The sequence below is a fragment of the Lithobates pipiens genome, unplaced genomic scaffold (genome assembly GCF_037356315.1).
Source record: "Lithobates pipiens isolate NorthernLeopardFrog02 unplaced genomic scaffold, aLitPip1_a1.2 Scaffold_23, whole genome shotgun sequence".
In the NCBI taxonomy this organism is placed as follows: Eukaryota; Metazoa; Chordata; class Amphibia; order Anura; family Ranidae; genus Lithobates; species Lithobates pipiens.
This window is the reverse complement of record NW_027507785.1, coordinates 17,978,967-17,997,462: the sequence shown is the minus strand read 5'-3', so window position 1 is coordinate 17,997,462 and position 18,496 is coordinate 17,978,967. Positions and strand designations below refer to the sequence as shown.

Below are 18,496 nucleotides of genomic sequence, written 5' to 3'. Positions count from 1 at the left end.
GTGTTATCAGTGTATGGGGGGGATGTCTGTTCTTGGGATGTCACTGTTATCAGTGTATGGGGGGGGATGTCTGTTCTTGGGATGTCAGTGTTATCAGTGTATGGGGGGGGGATGTCTGTTCTTGGGATGTCGGTGTTATCAGTGTATGGGGGGGATGTCTGTTCTTGGGATGTCGGTGTTATCAGTGTGTGGGGGGGGGGGGGATTTGTGTTTTTGGGATGTCGGTGTTATCAGTGTATGGGGGGGATGTCTGTTCTTGGGATGTCGGCGTTGAGTGTATGGCGTGCAGTCCCGGGTGGGTCCTGTAGGTGTCGCCCTCTCCCCGGTCCTGACGTCTTGGTGTCACGCTGTCTCCCCCAGGCAGAGCTCTTATAGTCGGGCTCGCTGAGTGCGGCGCTCAGTGATCGGAGGCGGTCAGTGCCGGGTCGGTCCTGTAGGGGGAGCCCTCGTGCAGTGTGTGGTCGGGGGGGATCGGTAGTCCGGGCTCCGCTCGCAGTGTACCGGGGAGGATGTACGGGGAGATCCGGGAGATGGCAGTCCTTATCGGTGCGATCTCTCTGCTGTGCATCGCCGCCAACACACAAGCCAGAGCCCGACCGCGTGAGTACCACCGACCGACCGACCCATAGACTGATCGTACGACTGACCGACATCGGGGCTGATGTGTGCGGAGGAGCTGTGATGATTGGATAACGAGACAGGAATCCGACTACGGGAGGGATCCGATAATTACATAGAAGAGAGTGCGAGGAGGGATCTTATTATACAGAATAGAGATTGGGAGATGAGATCTGATTATATAGAATCGGGAGATGAGATCTGATTATATAGAATCGGGAGATGAGATCTGATTATATAGAATGGGGATCGGGAGATGAGATCTGATTATATAGAATCGGGAGATGAGATCTGATTATATAGAATCGGGAGATGAGATCTGATTATATAGAATCGGGAGATGAGATCTGATTATATAGAATCGGGAGATGAGATCTGATTATATAGAATGGGGATCGGGAGATGAGATCTGATTATATAGAATGGGGATCGGGAGATGAGATGTGATTATATAGAATGGGGATCGGGAGATGAGATCTGATTATATAGAATGGGGATCGGGAGATGAGATCTGATTATATAGAATGGGGATCGGGAGATGAGATCTGATTATATAGAATGGGGATCGGGAGATGAGATCTGATTATATAGAATGGGGATCGGGAGATGAGATCTGATTATATAGAATGGGGATCGGGAGATGAGATCTGATAAGAGGTCGGGGATCTGATAATTACAGATCAGGGAACTGATAAGGGAGATGAGATCTGATATCGGGTTTGGGATATAATAATATTGCTGGGATGTGATGAGGGATCAGGACTGTGAGATGTGATTGGAGGTCAGTGATGTGATCAGAGTGATAATCCAACAATTCCAGAGAGTATAATAAGTGATGATGAGGATGATGAGGATGAGGATGATGATGAGGATACAAGGATCTGATGATAGAACAATCATCTAATAAGAGAGGAATGTGATAATGACACAATGGTGTGATTATAGTGTAGGGATCTGATAAGTGTAGGGATCTGATGAGTGTAGGGATCTGATAAGTGTAGGGATCTGATAAGTGTAGGGATCTGATGAGTGTAGGGATCTGATGAGTGTAGGGATCTGATGAGTGTAGGGATCTGATGAGTGTAGGGATCTGATGAGTGTAGGGATCTGATAAGTGTAGGGATCTGATAAGTGTAGGGATCTGATGAGTGTAGGGATCTGATAAGTGTAGGGATCTGATGAGTGTAGGGATCTGATGAGTGTAGGGATCTGATGAGTGTAGGGATCTGATAAGTGTAGGGATCTGATGAGTGTAGGGATCTGATAAGTGTAGGGATCTGATGATGGGATCTAATAATAAAATATAATAATAGGACAGGGATCTGATAATAAGATCTGATAAAATGGAGATCATGACTTTGGGATCTGATGATGGAATGTGAGGAGCACAGAGGGATCTGATTATATAGAATGGGGATCGGGAGATGAGATGTGATTATATAGAATGGGGATCGGGAGATGAGATCTGATTATATAGAATTGGGATCGGGAGATGAGATCTGATTATATAGAATGGGGATCGGGAGATGAGATCTGATTATATAGAATGGGGATCGGGAGATGAGATGCGATTATATAGAATGGGGATCGGGAGATGAGATGTGATTATATAGAATGGGGATCGGGAGATGAGATCTGATTATATAGAATGGGGATCGGGAGATGAGATGCGATTATATAGAATGGGGATCGGGAGATGAGATCTGATTATATAGAATGGGGATCGGGAGATGAGATGCAATTATATAGAATGGGGATCGGGAGATGAGATCTGATTATATAGAATGGGGATCGGGAGATGAGATGCAATTATATAGAATGGGGATCGGGAGATGAGATGCGATTATATAGAATGGGGATCGGGAGATGAGATCTGATTATATAGAATTGGGATCGGGAGATGAGATCTGATTATATAGAATGGGGATCGGGAGATGAGATCTGATTATATAGAATGGGGATCGGGAGATGAGATGCGATTATATAGAATGGGGATCGGGAGATGAGATCTGATTATATAGAATGGGGATCGGGAGATGAGATGCAATTATATAGAATGGGGATCGGGAGATGAGATGCGATTATATAGAATGGGGATCGGGAGATGAGATCTGATTATATAGAATGGGGATCGGGAGATGAGATCTGATTATATAGAATTGGGATCGGGAGATGAGATGCGATTATATAGAATGGGGATCGGGAGATGAGATGCGATTATATAGAATTGGGATCGGGAGATGAGATGCGATTATATAGAATGGGGATCGGGAGATGAGATGCGATTATATAGAATGGGGATCGGGAGATGAGATGCGATTATATAGAATTGGGATCGGGAGATGAGATGCGATTATATAGAATGGAGATCGGGAGATGAGATGCGATTATATAGAATTGGGATCGGGAGATGAGATGCGATTATATAGAATGGGGATCGGGAGATGAGATGCGATTATATAGAATTGGGATCGGGAGATGAGATGTGATTTATACAGAATTGGGATCGGGAGATGAGATGTGATTATATAGAATTGGGATCGGGAGATGAGATGCGATTATATAGAATGGGGATCGGGAGATGAGATGCGATTATATAGAATTGGGATCGGGAGATGAGATGCGATTATATAGAATGGGGATCGGGAGATGAGATGCGATTATATAGAATGGAGATCGGGAGATGAGATGCGATTATATAGAATTGGGATCGGGAGATGAGATCTGATTATATAGAATGGGGATCGGGAGATGAGATGTGATTATATAGAATGGGGATCGGGAGATGAGATCTGATTATATAGAATTGGGATCGGGAGATGAGATCTGATTATATAGAATGGGGATCGGGAGATGAGATGCGATTATATAGAATGGGGATCGGGAGATGAGATCTGATTATATAGAATGGGGATCGGGAGATGAGATGCGATTATATAGAATGGGGATCGGGAGATGAGATGTGATTATATAGAATGGGGATCGGGAGATGAGATCTGATTATATAGAATTGGGATCGGGAGATGAGATCTGATTATATAGAATGGGGATCGGGAGATGAGATGCGATTATATAGAATGGGGATCGGGAGATGAGATGCGATTATATAGAATGGGGATCGGGAGATGAGATCTGATTATATAGAATGGGGATCGGGAGATGAGATGCGATTATATAGAATGGGGATCGGGAGATGAGATGCGATTATATAGAATGGGGATCGGGAGATGAGATCTGATTATATAGAATGGGGATCGGGAGATGAGATCTGATTATATAGAATGGGGATCGGGAGATGAGATGCGATTATATAGAATGGGGATCGGGAGATGAGATGCGATTATATAGAATTGGGATCGGGAGATGAGATGCGATTATATAGAATGGGGATCGGGAGATGAGATGCGATTATATAGAATGGGGATCGGGAGATGAGATGCGATTATATAGAATTGGGATCGGGAGATGAGATGCGATTATATAGAATGGGGATCGGGAGATGAGATGCGATTATATAGAATGGAGATCGGGAGATGAGATGCGATTATATAGAATTGGGATCGGGAGATGAGATGCGATTATATAGAATGGGGATCGGGAGATGAGATGCGATTATATAGAATTGGGATCGGGAGATGAGATGCGATTATATAGAATGGGGATCGGGAGATGAGATGCGATTATATAGAATTGGGATCGGGAGATGAGATGTGATTTATACAGAATTGGGATCGGGAGATGAGATGCGATTATATAGAATTGGGATCGGGAGATGAGATGTGATTATATAGAATGGGGATCGGGAGATGAGATGCGATTATATAGAATGGGGATCGGGAGATGAGATGCGATTATATAGAATTGGGATCGGGAGATGAGATGCGATTATATAGAATGGGGATCGGGAGATGAGATGCGATTATATAGAATGGAGATCGGGAGATGAGATGCGATTATATAGAATTGGGATCGGGAGATGAGATGCGATTATATAGAATGGGGATCGGGAGATGAGATGTGATTATATAGAATGGGGATCGGGAGATGAGATGCGATTATATAGAATGGGGATCGGGAGATGAGATGCGATTATATAGAATTGGGATCGGGAGATGAGATGCGATTATATAGAATGGGGATCGGGAGATGAGATGCGATTATATAGAATGGGGATCGGGAGATGAGATGCGATTATATAGAATGGGGATCGGGAGATGAGATGCGATTATATAGAATTGGGATCGGGAGATGAGATGCGATTATATAGAATGGGGATCGGGAGATGAGATGCGATTATATAGAATGGAGATCGGGAGATGAGATGCGATTATATAGAATGGGGATCGGGAGATGAGATGTGATAAGAGGTCAGGGATCCAATAATTACACATGGGGGGGGGTATGATGAGGGATCAGGACTGGGATCTGATGATGACACAATGGTGTGATTAGGGATTTGATAAGGGAGATGGGATCTGTTATCAGTGTAGGGATCGGAAGATGAACTCTCAGGGATGTGATGATATCGGGGAAGAGATGAGATCTGATAGCGGGGAATGGATCTGGTGAGAAAAGTACAGAGAGCTGATTCCAGGGTAAGACACTGACAACAGCACCATAATGACAGATCAGGGATGTGATGGAGGTGTAGGGATCGGGTGATTACAGATGGGGATGTGATGGTAGTGTAGGGATCGGTGATTACAGATGGGGATGTGATGGTGGTGTAGGGATCGGGTGATTACAGATGGGGATGTGATGGTGGTGTAGGGATCGGGTGATTACAGATGGGGATGTGATGGAGGTGTAGGGATCGGGTGATTACAGATGGGGATGTGATGGTAGTGTAGGGATCGGGTGATTACAGATGGGGATGTGATGGTGGTGTAGGGATCGGGTGATTACAGATGGGGATGTGATGGTGGTGTAGGGATCGGGTGATTACAGATGGGGGATGTGATGGTGGTGTAGGGATCGGGTGATTACAGATGGGGGATGTGATGGTGGTGTAGGGATCGGGTGATTACAGATGGGGATGTGATGGTAGTGTAGGGATCGGGTGATTACAGATGGGGATGTGATGGTGGTGTAGGGATCGGGTGATTACAGATGGGGGATGTGATGGTAGTGTAGGGATCGGGTGATTACAGATGGGGATGTGATGGTAGTGTAGGGATCGGTGATTACAGATGGGGATGTGATGGTGGTGTAGGGATCGGGTGATTACAGATGGGGATGTGATGGTGGTGTAGGGATCGGGTGATTACAGATGGGGATGTGATGGAGGTGTAGGGATCGGGTGATTACAGATGGGGATGTGATGGTAGTGTAGGGATCGGGTGATTACAGATGGGGATGTGATGGTGGTGTAGGGATCGGGTGATTACAGATGGGGATGTGATGGTAGTGTAGGGATCGGTGATTACAGATGGGGGATGTGATGGAAGTGTAGGGATTGGGTGATTACAGATGGGGATGTGATGGTGGTGTAGGGATCGGGTGATTACAGATGGGGATGTGATGGTGGTGTAGGGATCGGTGATTACAGATGGGGGATGTGATGGAAGTGTAGGGATTGGGTGATTACAGATGGGGATGTGATGGTGGTGTAGGGATCGGGTGATTACAGATGGGGATGTGATGGAGGTGTAGGGATCGGGTGATTACAGATGGGGATGTGATGGAAGTGTAGGGATCGGGTGATTACAGATGGGGATGTGATGGAGGTGTAGGGATCGGGTGATTACAGATGGGGATGTGATGGAAGTGTAGGGATCGGGTGATTACAGATGGGGATGTGATGGTGGTGTAGGGATCGGGTGATTACAGATGGGGGATGTGATGGAAGTGTAGGGATCGGGTGATTACAGATGGGGATGTGATGGTAGTGTAGGGATCGGGTGATTACAGATGGGGGATGTGATGGTAGTGTAGGGATCGGGTGATTACAGATGGGGATGTGATGGTGGTGTAGGGATGAGGTGATTACAGATGGGGATGTGATGGTGGTGTAGGGATCGGGTGATTACAGATGGGGGATGTGATGGTAGTGTAGGGATCGGTGATTACAGATGGGGATGTGATGGTGGTGTAGGGATCGTGCGATTACAGATGGGGATGTGATGGTGGTGTAGGGATCGGGTGATTACAGATGGGGATGTGATGGTGGTGTAGGGATCGGGTGATTACAGATGGGGATGTGATGGTAGTGTAGGGATTGGGTGATTACAGATGGGGATGTGATGGAAGTGTAGGGATCGGGTGATTACAGATGGGGATGTGATGGTGGTGTAGGGATCGGGTGATTACAGATGGGGATGTGATGGTGGTGTAGGGATCGGGTGATTACAGATGGGGATGTGATGGTAGTGTAGGGATCGGGTGATTACAGATGGGGATGTGATGGAGGTGTAGGGATCGGGTGATTACAGATGGGGATGTGATGGTAGTGTAGGGATCGGGTGATTACAGATGGGGATGTGATGGTAGTGTAGGGATCGGGTGATTACAGATGGGGATGTGATGGTAGTGTAGGGATGGGGTGATTACAGATGGGGGATGGGATGGTGGTGTAGGGATCGGGTGATTACAGATGGGGGATGGGATGGTGGTGTAGGGATCGGGTGATTACAGATGGGGGATGGGATGGTGGTGTAGGGATCGGGTGATTACAGATGGGGATGTGATGGAGGTGTAGGGATGGGGTGATTACAGATGGGGATGTGATGGAAGTGTAGGGATGGGGTGATTACAGATGGGGATGTGATGGTGGTGTAGGGATCGGGTGATTACAGATGGGGATGTGATGGAGGTGTAGGGATCGGGTGATTACAGATGGGGATGTGATGGAAGAGTAGGGATCGGGTGATTACAGATGGGGATGTGATGGAAGAGTAGGGATCGGGTGATTACAGATGGGGATGTGATGGTAGTGTAGGGATCGGTGATTACAGATGGGGGATGTGATGGTGGTGTAGGGATCGGGTGATTACAGATGGGGGATGTGATGGTGGTGTAGGGATCGGGTGATTACAGATGGGGATGTGATGGTGGTGTAGGGATCGGGTGATTACAGATGGGGATGTGATGGTGGTGTAGGGATCGGGTGATTACAGATGGGGATGTGATGGAGGTGTAGGGATCGGGTGATTACAGATGGGGATGTGATGGTGATGTAGGGATCGGGTGATTACAGATGGGGGATGTGATGGTAGTGTAGGGATCGGTGATTACAGATGGGGGATGTGATGGAAGTGTAGGGATTGGGTGATTACAGATGGGGATGTGATGGTGGTGTAGGGATCGGGTGATTACAGATGGGGATGTGATGGTGGTGTAGGGATGAGGTGATTACAGATGGGGATGTGATGGTGGTGTAGGGATCGGGTGATTACAGATGGGGGATGTGATGGTAGTGTAGGGATCGGTGATTACAGATGGGGATGTGATGGTGGTGTAGGGATCGTGCGATTACAGATGGGGATGTGATGGTAGTGTAGGGATCGGGTGATTACAGATGGGGATGTGATGGTGGTGTAGGGATCGGGTGATTACAGATGGGGATGTGATGGTGGTGTAGGGATCGGGTGATTACAGATGGGGATGTGATGGAAGTGTAGGGATCGGGTGATTACAGATGGGGATGTGATGGTGGTGTAGGGATCGGGTGATTACAGATGGGGATGTGATGGTAGTGTAGGGATCGGGTGATTACAGATGGGGATGTGATGGTGGTGTAGGGATCGTGCGATTACAGATGGGGATGTGATGGTAGTGTAGGGATCGGGTGATTACAGATGGGGATGTGATGGAAGTGTAGGGATCGGGTGATTACAGATGGGGATGTGATGGTGGTGTAGGGATCGGGTGATTACAGATGGGGATGTGATGGTAGTGTAGGGATTGGGTGATTACAGATGGGGATGTGATGGTAGTGTAGGGATCGGGTGATTACAGATGGGGATGTGATGGTAGTGTAGGGATTGGGTGATTACAGATGGGGATGTGATGGTAGTGTAGGGATTGGGTGATTACAGATGGGGATGTGATGGTGGTGTAGGGATCGGGTGATTACAGATGGGGGATGGGATGGTAGTGTAGGGATCGGGTGATTACAGATGGGGGATGGGATGGTGGTGTAGGGATCGGGTGATTACAGATGGGGATGTGATGGTGGTGTAGGGATCGGGTGATTACAGATGGGGATGTGATGGAGGTGTAGGGATCGGGTGATTACAGATGGGGATGTGATGGTAGTGTAGGGATCGGGTGATTACAGATGGGGATGTGATGGTAGTGTAGGGATCGGTGATTACAGATGGGGATGTGATGGTAGTGTAGGGATCGGGTGATTACAGATGGGGATGTGATGGAGGTGTAGGGATCGGGTGATTACAGATGGGGATGTGATGGTAGTGTAGGGATCGGGTGATTACAGATGGGGATGTGATGGTAGTGTAGGGATCGGGTGATTACAGATGGGGATGTGATGGTAGTGTAGGGATGGGGTGATTACAGATGGGGGATGGGATGGTGGTGTAGGGATCGGGTGATTACAGATGGGGGATGGGATGGTGGTGTAGGGATCGGGTGATTACAGATGGGGGATGGGATGGTGGTGTAGGGATCGGGTGATTACAGATGGGGATGTGATGGTGGTGTAGGGATGGGGTGATTACAGATGGGGATGTGATGGTGGTGTAGGGATCGGGTGATTACAGATGGGGATGTGATGGAGGTGTAGGGATCGGGTGATTACAGATGGGGATGTGATGGAAGAGTAGGGATCGGGTGATTACAGATGGGGATGTGATGGAAGAGTAGGGATCGGGTGATTACAGATGGGGATGTGATGGTAGTGTAGGGATCGGGTGATTACAGATGGGGATGGGATGGCAGTGTAGGGGTCGTGCGATTACAGATGGGGATGTGATGGTAGTGTAGGGATCGGGTGATTACAGATGGGGATGTGATGGTGGTGTAGGGATCGGGTGATTACAGATGAGGGATGTGATGGTGGTGTAGGGATCGGTGATTACAGATGGGGATGTGATGGTGATGTAGGGATCGGGTGATTACAGATGGGGGATGTGATGGTAGTGTAGGGATCGGTGATTACAGATGGGGGATGTGATGGTAGTGTAGGGATCAGGTGATTACAGATGGGGATGTGATGGTGGTGTAGGGATCGGGTGATTACAGATGGGGGATGTGATGGTGGTGTAGGGATCGGGTGATTACAGATGGGGATGTGATGGTGGTGTAGGGATCGGGTGATTACAGATGGGGGATGTGATGGTGGTGTAGGGATCGGGTGATTACAGATGGGGATGTGATGGTGGTGTAGGGATCGGGTGATTACAGATGGGGATGTGATGGTAGTGTAGGGATCGGGTGATTACAGATGGGGGATGTGATGGTAGTGTAGGGATCGGTGATTACAGATGGGGGATGTGATGGAAGTGTAGGGATTGGGTGATTACAGATGGGGATGTGATGGTGGTGTAGGGATCGGGTGATTACAGATGGGGATGTGATGGTGGTGTAGGGATGAGGTGATTACAGATGGGGATGTGATGGTGGTGTAGGGATCGTGCGATTACAGATGGGGATGTGATGGTAGTGTAGGGATCGGGTGATTACAGATGGGGATGTGATGGTGGTGTAGGGATCGGGTGATTACAGATGGGGATGTGATGGTGGTGTAGGGATCGGGTGATTACAGATGGGGGATGTGATGGTAGTGTAGGGATCGGTGATTACAGATGGGGATGTGATGGTGGTGTAGGGATCGTGCGATTACAGATGGGGATGTGATGGTAGTGTAGGGATCGGGTGATTACAGATGGGGATGTGATGGTGGTGTAGGGATCGGGTGATTACAGATGGGGATGTGATGGTGGTGTAGGGATCGGGTGATTACAGATGGGGATGTGATGGTAGTGTAGGGATTGGGTGATTACAGATGGGGATGTGATGGTGGTGTAGGGATCGGGTGATTACAGATGGGGATGTGATGGTGGTGTAGGGATCGGGTGATTACAGATGGGGGATGTGATGGTAGTGTAGGGATCGGGTGATTACAGATGGGGATGTGATGGAAGTGTAGGGATCGGGTGATTACAGATGGGGATGTGATGGTGGTGTAGGGATGGGGTGATTACAGATGGGGATGTGATGGTGGTGTAGGGATCGGTGATTACAGATGGGGGATGTGATGGTGGTGTAGGGATCGGGTGATTACAGATGGGGATGTGATGGTGGTGTAGGGATCGGGTGATTACAGATGGGGGATGTGATGGTAGTGTAGGGATCGGTGATTACAGATGGGGATGTGATGGTGGTGTAGGGATCGTGCGATTACAGATGGGGATGTGATGGTAGTGTAGGGATCGGGTGATTACAGATGGGGATGTGATGGTGGTGTAGGGATCGGGTGATTACAGATGGGGATGTGATGGTGGTGTAGGGATCGGGTGATTACAGATGGGGATGTGATGGTAGTGTAGGGATTGGGTGATTACAGATGGGGATGTGATGGTAGTGTAGGGATCGGGTGATTACAGATGGGGATGTGATGGTGGTGTAGGGATCGGGTGATTACAGATGGGGATGTGATGGTGGTGTAGGGATCGGGTGATTACAGATGGGGATGTGATGGTGGTGTAGGGATCGGGTGATTACAGATGGGGATGTGATGGTAGTGTAGGGATGGGGTGATTACAGATGGGGATGTGATGGTGGTGTAGGGATCGGGTGATTACAGATGGGGGATGTGATGGTAGTGTAGGGATCGGGTGATTACAGATGGGGATGTGATGGAAGTGTAGGGATCGGGTGATTACAGATGGGGATGTGATGGTGGTGTAGGGATGGGGTGATTACAGATGGGGATGTGATGGTGGTGTAGGGATCGGTGATTACAGATGGGGGATGTGATGGTGGTGTAGGGATCGGGTGATTACAGATGGGGATGTGATGGTGGTGTAGGGATCGGGTGATTACAGATGGGGGATGTGATGGTAGTGTAGGGATCGGTGATTACAGATGGGGATGTGATGGTGGTGTAGGGATCGTGCGATTACAGATGGGGATGTGATGGTAGTGTAGGGATCGGGTGATTACAGATGGGGATGTGATGGTGGTGTAGGGATCGGGTGATTACAGATGGGGATGTGATGGTGGTGTAGGGATCGGGTGATTACAGATGGGGATGTGATGGTAGTGTAGGGATTGGGTGATTACAGATGGGGATGTGATGGTAGTGTAGGGATCGGGTGATTACAGATGGGGATGTGATGGTGGTGTAGGGATCGGGTGATTACAGATGGGGATGTGATGGTGGTGTAGGGATCGGGTGATTACAGATGGGGATGTGATGGTGGTGTAGGGATCGGGTGATTACAGATGGGGATGTGATGGTAGTGTAGGGATGGGGTGATTACAGATGGGGGATGGGATGGTGGTGTAGGGATCGGGTGATTACAGATGGGGGATGGGATGGTGGTGTAGGGATCGGGTGATTACAGATGGGGATGTGATGGTGGTGTAGGGATGGGGTGATTACAGATGGGGATGTGATGGTGGTGTAGGGATCGGGTGATTACAGATGGGGGATGGGATGGTGGTGTAGGGATCGGGTGATTACAGATGGGGATGTGATGGTGGTGTAGGGATGGGGTGATTACAGATGGGGGATGGGATGGTGGTGTAGGGATCGGGTGATTACAGATGGGGGATGGGATGGTAGTGTAGGGATCGGTGATTACAGATGGGGATGGGATGGTGGTGTAGGGATCGGGTGATTACAGATGGGGATGTGATGGTGGTGTAGGGATCGGGTGATTACAGATGGGGATGTGATGGAGGTGTAGGGATCGGGTGATTACAGATGGGGATGTGATGGAAGAGTAGGGATCGGGTGATTACAGATGGGGATGTGATGGAAGAGTAGGGATCGGGTGATTACAGATGGGGATGTGATGGTAGTGTAGGGATCGGTGATTACAGATGGGGGATGTGATGGAAGTGTAGGGATTGGGTGATTACAGATGGGGATGTGATGGTAGTGTAGGGATCGGTGATTACAGATGGGGGATGTGATGGTGGTGTAGGGATCGGGTGATTACAGATGGGGATGTGATGGAAGTGTAGGGATCGGGTGATTACAGATGGGGATGTGATGGTGGTGTAGGGATCGGGTGATTACAGATGGGGGATGTGATGGTGGTGTAGGGATCGGGTGATTACAGATGGGGATGTGATGGTGGTGTAGGGATCGGGTGATTACAGATGGGGATGTGATGGTAGTGTAGGGATGGGGTGATTACAGATGGGGGATGGGATGGTGGTGTAGGGATCGGGTGATTACAGATGGGGGATGTGATGGTAGTGTAGGGATCGGTGATTACAGATGGGGGATGTGATGGAAGTGTAGGGATTGGGTGATTACAGATGGGGATGTGATGGTGGTGTAGGGATCGGGTGATTACAGATGGGGATGTGATGGTGGTGTAGGGATGAGGTGATTACAGATGGGGATGTGATGGAAGTGTAGGGATCGGTGATTACAGATGGGGGATGTGATGGTGGTGTAGGGATCGGGTGATTACAGATGGGGATGTGATGGAGGTGTAGGGATCGGGTGATTACAGATGGGGGATGTGATGGTGGTGTAGGGATCGGTGATTACAGATGGGGATGTGATGGTGGTGTAGGGATCGTGCGATTACAGATGGGGATGTGATGGTAGTGTAGGGATCGGGTGATTACAGATGGGGATGTGATGGAAGTGTAGGGATCGGTGATTACAGATGGGGATGTGATGGTGGTGTAGGGATCGGGTGATTACAGATGGGGGATGTGATGGTAGTGTAGGGATCGGTGATTACAGATGGGGATGTGATGGTGGTGTAGGGATCGTGCGATTACAGATGGGGATGTGATGGTAGTGTAGGGATCGGGTGATTACAGATGGGGATGTGATGGTGGTGTAGGGATCGGGTGATTACAGATGGGGATGTGATGGTGGTGTAGGGATCGGGTGATTACAGATGGGGATGTGATGGAAGTGTAGGGATCGGGTGATTACAGATGGGGATGTGATGGTGGTGTAGGGATCGGGTGATTACAGATGGGGATGTGATGGTAGTGTAGGGATCGGGTGATTACAGATGGGGATGTGATGGTGGTGTAGGGATCGGGTGATTACAGATGGGGATGTGATGGTAGTGTAGGGATTGGGTGATTACAGATGGGGATGTGATGGAAGTGTAGGGATCGGGTGATTACAGATGGGGATGTGATGGTGGTGTAGGGATCGGGTGATTACAGATGGGGATGTGATGGTGGTGTAGGGATCGGGTGATTACAGATGGGGATGTGATGGTAGTGTAGGGATCGGGTGATTACAGATGGGGATGTGATGGAGGTGTAGGGATCGGGTGATTACAGATGGGGATGTGATGGTGGTGTAGGGATCGTGCGATTACAGATGGGGGATGTGATGGTGGTGTAGGGATCGGGTGATTACAGATGGGGATGTGATGGTGGTGTAGGGATCGGGTGATTACAGATGGGGATGTGATGGTGGTGTAGGGATGGGGTGATTACAGATGGGGGATGTGATGGTGGTGTAGGGATCGGGTGATTACAGATGGGGATGTGATGGTAGTGTAGGGGTCGTGCGATTACAGATGGGGATGTGATGGTAGTGTAGGGATGGGGTGATTACAGATGGGGGATGGGATGGTGGTGTAGGGATCGGGTGATTACAGATGGGGGATGGGATGGTGGTGTAGGGATCGGGTGATTACAGATGGGGGATGGGATGGTGGTGTAGGGATCGGGTGATTACAGATGGGGATGTGATGGTGGTGTAGGGATGGGGTGATTACAGATGGGGATGTGATGGTGGTGTAGGGATCGGGTGATTACAGATGGGGATGTGATGGAGGTGTAGGGATCGGGTGATTACAGATGGGGATGTGATGGTGGTGTAGGGATCGGGTGATTACAGATGGGGATGTGATGGTAGTGTAGGGATCGGGTGATTACAGATGGGGGATGGGATGGTGGTGTAGGGATCGGGTGATTACAGATGGGGATGTGATGGTGGTGTAGGGATGGGGTGATTACAGATGGGGATGTGATGGTGGTGTAGGGATCGGGTGATTACAGATGGGGATGTGATGGAGGTGTAGGGATCGGGTGATTACAGATGGGGATGTGATGGAAGAGTAGGGATCGGGTGATTACAGATGGGGATGTGATGGAAGAGTAGGGATCGGGTGATTACAGATGGGGATGTGATGGTAGTGTAGGGATCGGGTGATTACAGATGGGGATGTGATGGTAGTGTAGGGATCGGTGATTACAGATGGGGGATGTGATGGTGGTGTAGGGATCGGGTGATTACAGATGGGGGATGTGATGGTGGTGTAGGGATCGGGTGATTACAGATCAGGGATGTGATGGAAGTGCAGGGATCGGGTGATTACAGATGGGGGATGTGATGGTGGTGTAGGGATCGGGTGATTACAGATGGGGCATGTGATGGTAGTGTAGGGATCGGGTGATTACAGATGGGATGGCAGTGTAGGGATCGGGTGTTTACAGATGGGGATGGGATGGCAGTGTAGGGATCGGGTGATTACAGATGGGGGATGGTAGTGTAGGGATCGGGTGATTACAGATGGGGGATGGTAGTGTAGGGGTCGTGCGATTACAGATGGGGATGTGATGGTAGTGTAGGGATCGGGTGATTACAGATGGGGGATGTGATGGTAGTGTAGGGATCGGGTGATTACAGATGGGGATGGGATGGCAGTGTAGGGGTCGTGCGATTACAGATGGGGATGTGATGGTAGTGTAGGGATCGGGTGATTACAGATGGGGGATGTGATGGTGGTGTAGGGATCGGGTGATTACAGATCAGGGATGTGATGGAGGTGTAGGGATCGGGTGATTACAGATGGGGATGTGATGGAAGTGTAGGGATCGGTGATTACAGATGGGGGATGTGATGGTGGTGTAGGGATCGGGTGATTACAGATGGGGGATGGGATGGTAGTGTAGGGATCGGGTGATTACAGATGGGGGATGGGATGGTGGTGTAGGGATCGGGTGATTACAGATGGGGATGTGATGGTGGTGTAGGGATCGGGTGATTACTGATGGGGATGTGATGGTGGTGTAGGGATCGGGTGATTACAGATGGGGGATGTGATGGTGGTGTAGGGATCGGGTGATTACAGATGGGGGATGTGATGGTGGTGTAGGGATCGGGTGATTACAGATGGGGGATGGGATGGTGGTGTAGGGATCGGGTGATTACAGATGGGGATGTGATGGAAGTGTAGGGATCGGGTGATTACAGATGGGGGATGTGATGGAGGTGTAGGGATCGGGTGATTACAGATGGGGGATGTGATGGTGGTGTAGGGATCGGGTGATTACAGATGGGGGATGTGATGGTGGTGTAGGGATCGGGTGATTACAGATGGGGGATGTGATGGTAGTGTAGGGATCGGGTGATTACAGATGGGGCATGTGATGGTAGTGTAGGGATCGGGTGATTACAGATGGGATGGCAGTGTAGGGATCGGGTGATTACAGATCAGGGATGTGATGGTGGTGTAGGGATCGGGTGATTACAGATCAGAGATGTGATGGTGGTGTAGGGATCGGGTGATTACAGATCAGGGATGTGATGGAAGTGTAGGGATCGGGTGATTACAGATCAGGGATGTGATGGTGGTGTAGGGATTGGGTGATTACAGATCAGGGATGTGATGGTGGTGTAGGGATCGGGTGATTACAGATGGGGGATGTGATGGTAGTGTAGGGATCGGGTGATTACAGATGGGGCATGTGATGGTAGTGTAGGGATCGGGTGATTACAGATGGGGTGGCAGTGTAGGGATCGGGTGTTTACAGATGGGGATGGGATGGCAGTGTAGGGATCGGGTGATTACAGATGGGGGATGGTAGTGTAGGGATCGGGTGATTACAGATGGGGATGGGATGGCAGTGTAGGGATCGTGCGATTACAGATGGGGGATGGTAGTGTAGGGATCGGGTGATTACAGATGGGGATGGGATGGCAGTGTAGGGATCGGGTGATTTACAGATGGGATGGCAGTGTAGGGATCGGGTGATTACAGATGGGGATGGGATGGCAGTGTAGGGATCGGGTGATTACAGATGGGGGATGGTAGTGTAGGGATCGGGTGATTACAGATGGGGATGGGATGGCAGTGTAGGGATCGGGTGATTTACAGATGGGATGGCAGTGTAGGGATCGGGTGATTACAGATGGGGATGGGATGGCAGTGTAGGGATCGGGTGATTACAGATGGGGATGGGATGGCAGTGTAGGGATCGGGTGATTACAGATGGGGATGGGATGGCAGTGTAGGGATCGGGTGATTACAGATGGGGATGGGATAGCGGTGTAGGGATCGGGTGATTACAGATGGGGATGGGATGGCAGTGTAGGGATCGGGTGATTACAGATGGGGATGGGATGGCAGTGTAGGGATCGGGTGATTACAGATCAGGGATGTGATGGTGGTGTAGGGATCGGGTGATTACAGATCAGGGATGTGATGGTGGTGTAGGGATCGGGTGATTACAGATCAGGGATGTGATGGTGGTGTAGGGATCGGGTGATTACAGATCAGGGATGTGATGGTGGTGTAGGGATCGGGTGATTACAGATGGGGGATGTGATGGTAGTGTAGGGATCGGGTGATTACAGATGGGGCATGTGATGGTAGTGTAGGGATCGGGTGATTACAGATGGGGTGGCAGTGTAGGGATCGGGTGTTTACAGATGGGGATGGGATGGCAGTGTAGGGATCGGGTGATTACAGATGGGGGATGGTAGTGTAGGGATCGGGTGATTACAGATGGGGATGGGATGGCAGTGTAGGGATCGTGCGATTACAGATGGGGGATGGTAGTGTAGGGATCGGGTGATTACAGATGGGGATGGGATGGCAGTGTAGGGATCGGGTGATTTACAGATGGGATGGCAGTGTAGGGATCAGGTGATTACAGATGGGGATGGGATGGCAGTGTAGGGATCGGGTGATTACAGATGGGGATGGGATGGCAGTGTAGGGATCGGGTGATTACAGATGGGGGATGGTAGTGTAGGGATCGGGTGATTACAGATGGGGATGGGATGGCAGTGTAGGGATCGGGTGATTTACAGATGGGATGGCAGTGTAGGGATCGGGTGATTACAGATGGGGATGGGATGGCAGTGTAGGGATCGGGTGATTACAGATGGGGATGGGATGGCAGTGTAGGGATCGGGTGATTACAGATGGGGATGGGATGGCAGTGTAGGGATCGGGTGATTACAGATGGGGATGGGATAGCGGTGTAGGGATCGGGTGATTACAGATGGGGATGGGATGGCAGTGTAGGGATCGGGTGATTACAGATGGGGATGGGATGGCAGTGTAGGGATCGGGTGATTACAGATCAGGGATGTGATGGTGGTGTAGGGATCGGGTGATTACAGATCAGGGATGTGATGGTGGTGTAGGGATCGGGTGATTACAGATCAGGGATGTGATGGTGGTGTAGGGATCGGGTGATTACAGATCAGGGATGTGATGGTGGTGTAGGGATCGGGTGATTACAGATGGGGGATGTGATGGTAGTGTAGGGATCGGGTGATTACAGATGGGGCATGTGATGGTAGTGTAGGGATCGGGTGATTACAGATGGGGTGGCAGTGTAGGGATCGGGTGTTTACAGATGGGGATGGGATGGCAGTGTAGGGATCGGGTGATTACAGATGGGGGATGGTAGTGTAGGGATCGGGTGATTACAGATGGGGATGGGATGGCAGTGTAGGGATCGT

The 18,496-nt window shown here is 49.8% G+C and overlaps 1 protein-coding gene and 1 pseudogene across 1 annotated transcript in view; one reads left to right on the top strand and one right to left on the bottom strand.

Annotated features, from left to right (window-relative positions):
• The first annotated feature begins 415 nt into the window (after positions 1 to 415).
• The window catches only part of CHRDL2 (chordin like 2), a 153,469-nt gene continuing 135,388 nt past the window's right edge, over positions 416 to 18,496 (top strand). Inside the window, exon 1 of the mRNA XM_077451225.1 lies at positions 416 to 600. Within this exon, the coding sequence (XP_077307351.1) occupies positions 510 to 600 (91 nt within the window). The 5' untranslated portion in view covers positions 416 to 509. The remainder of the gene's footprint in view (positions 601 to 18,496) is intronic.
• Positions 1,375 to 18,496, bottom strand: part of LOC143926768 (large ribosomal subunit protein uL1-like) — a 41,574-nt pseudogene continuing 24,452 nt past the window's right edge.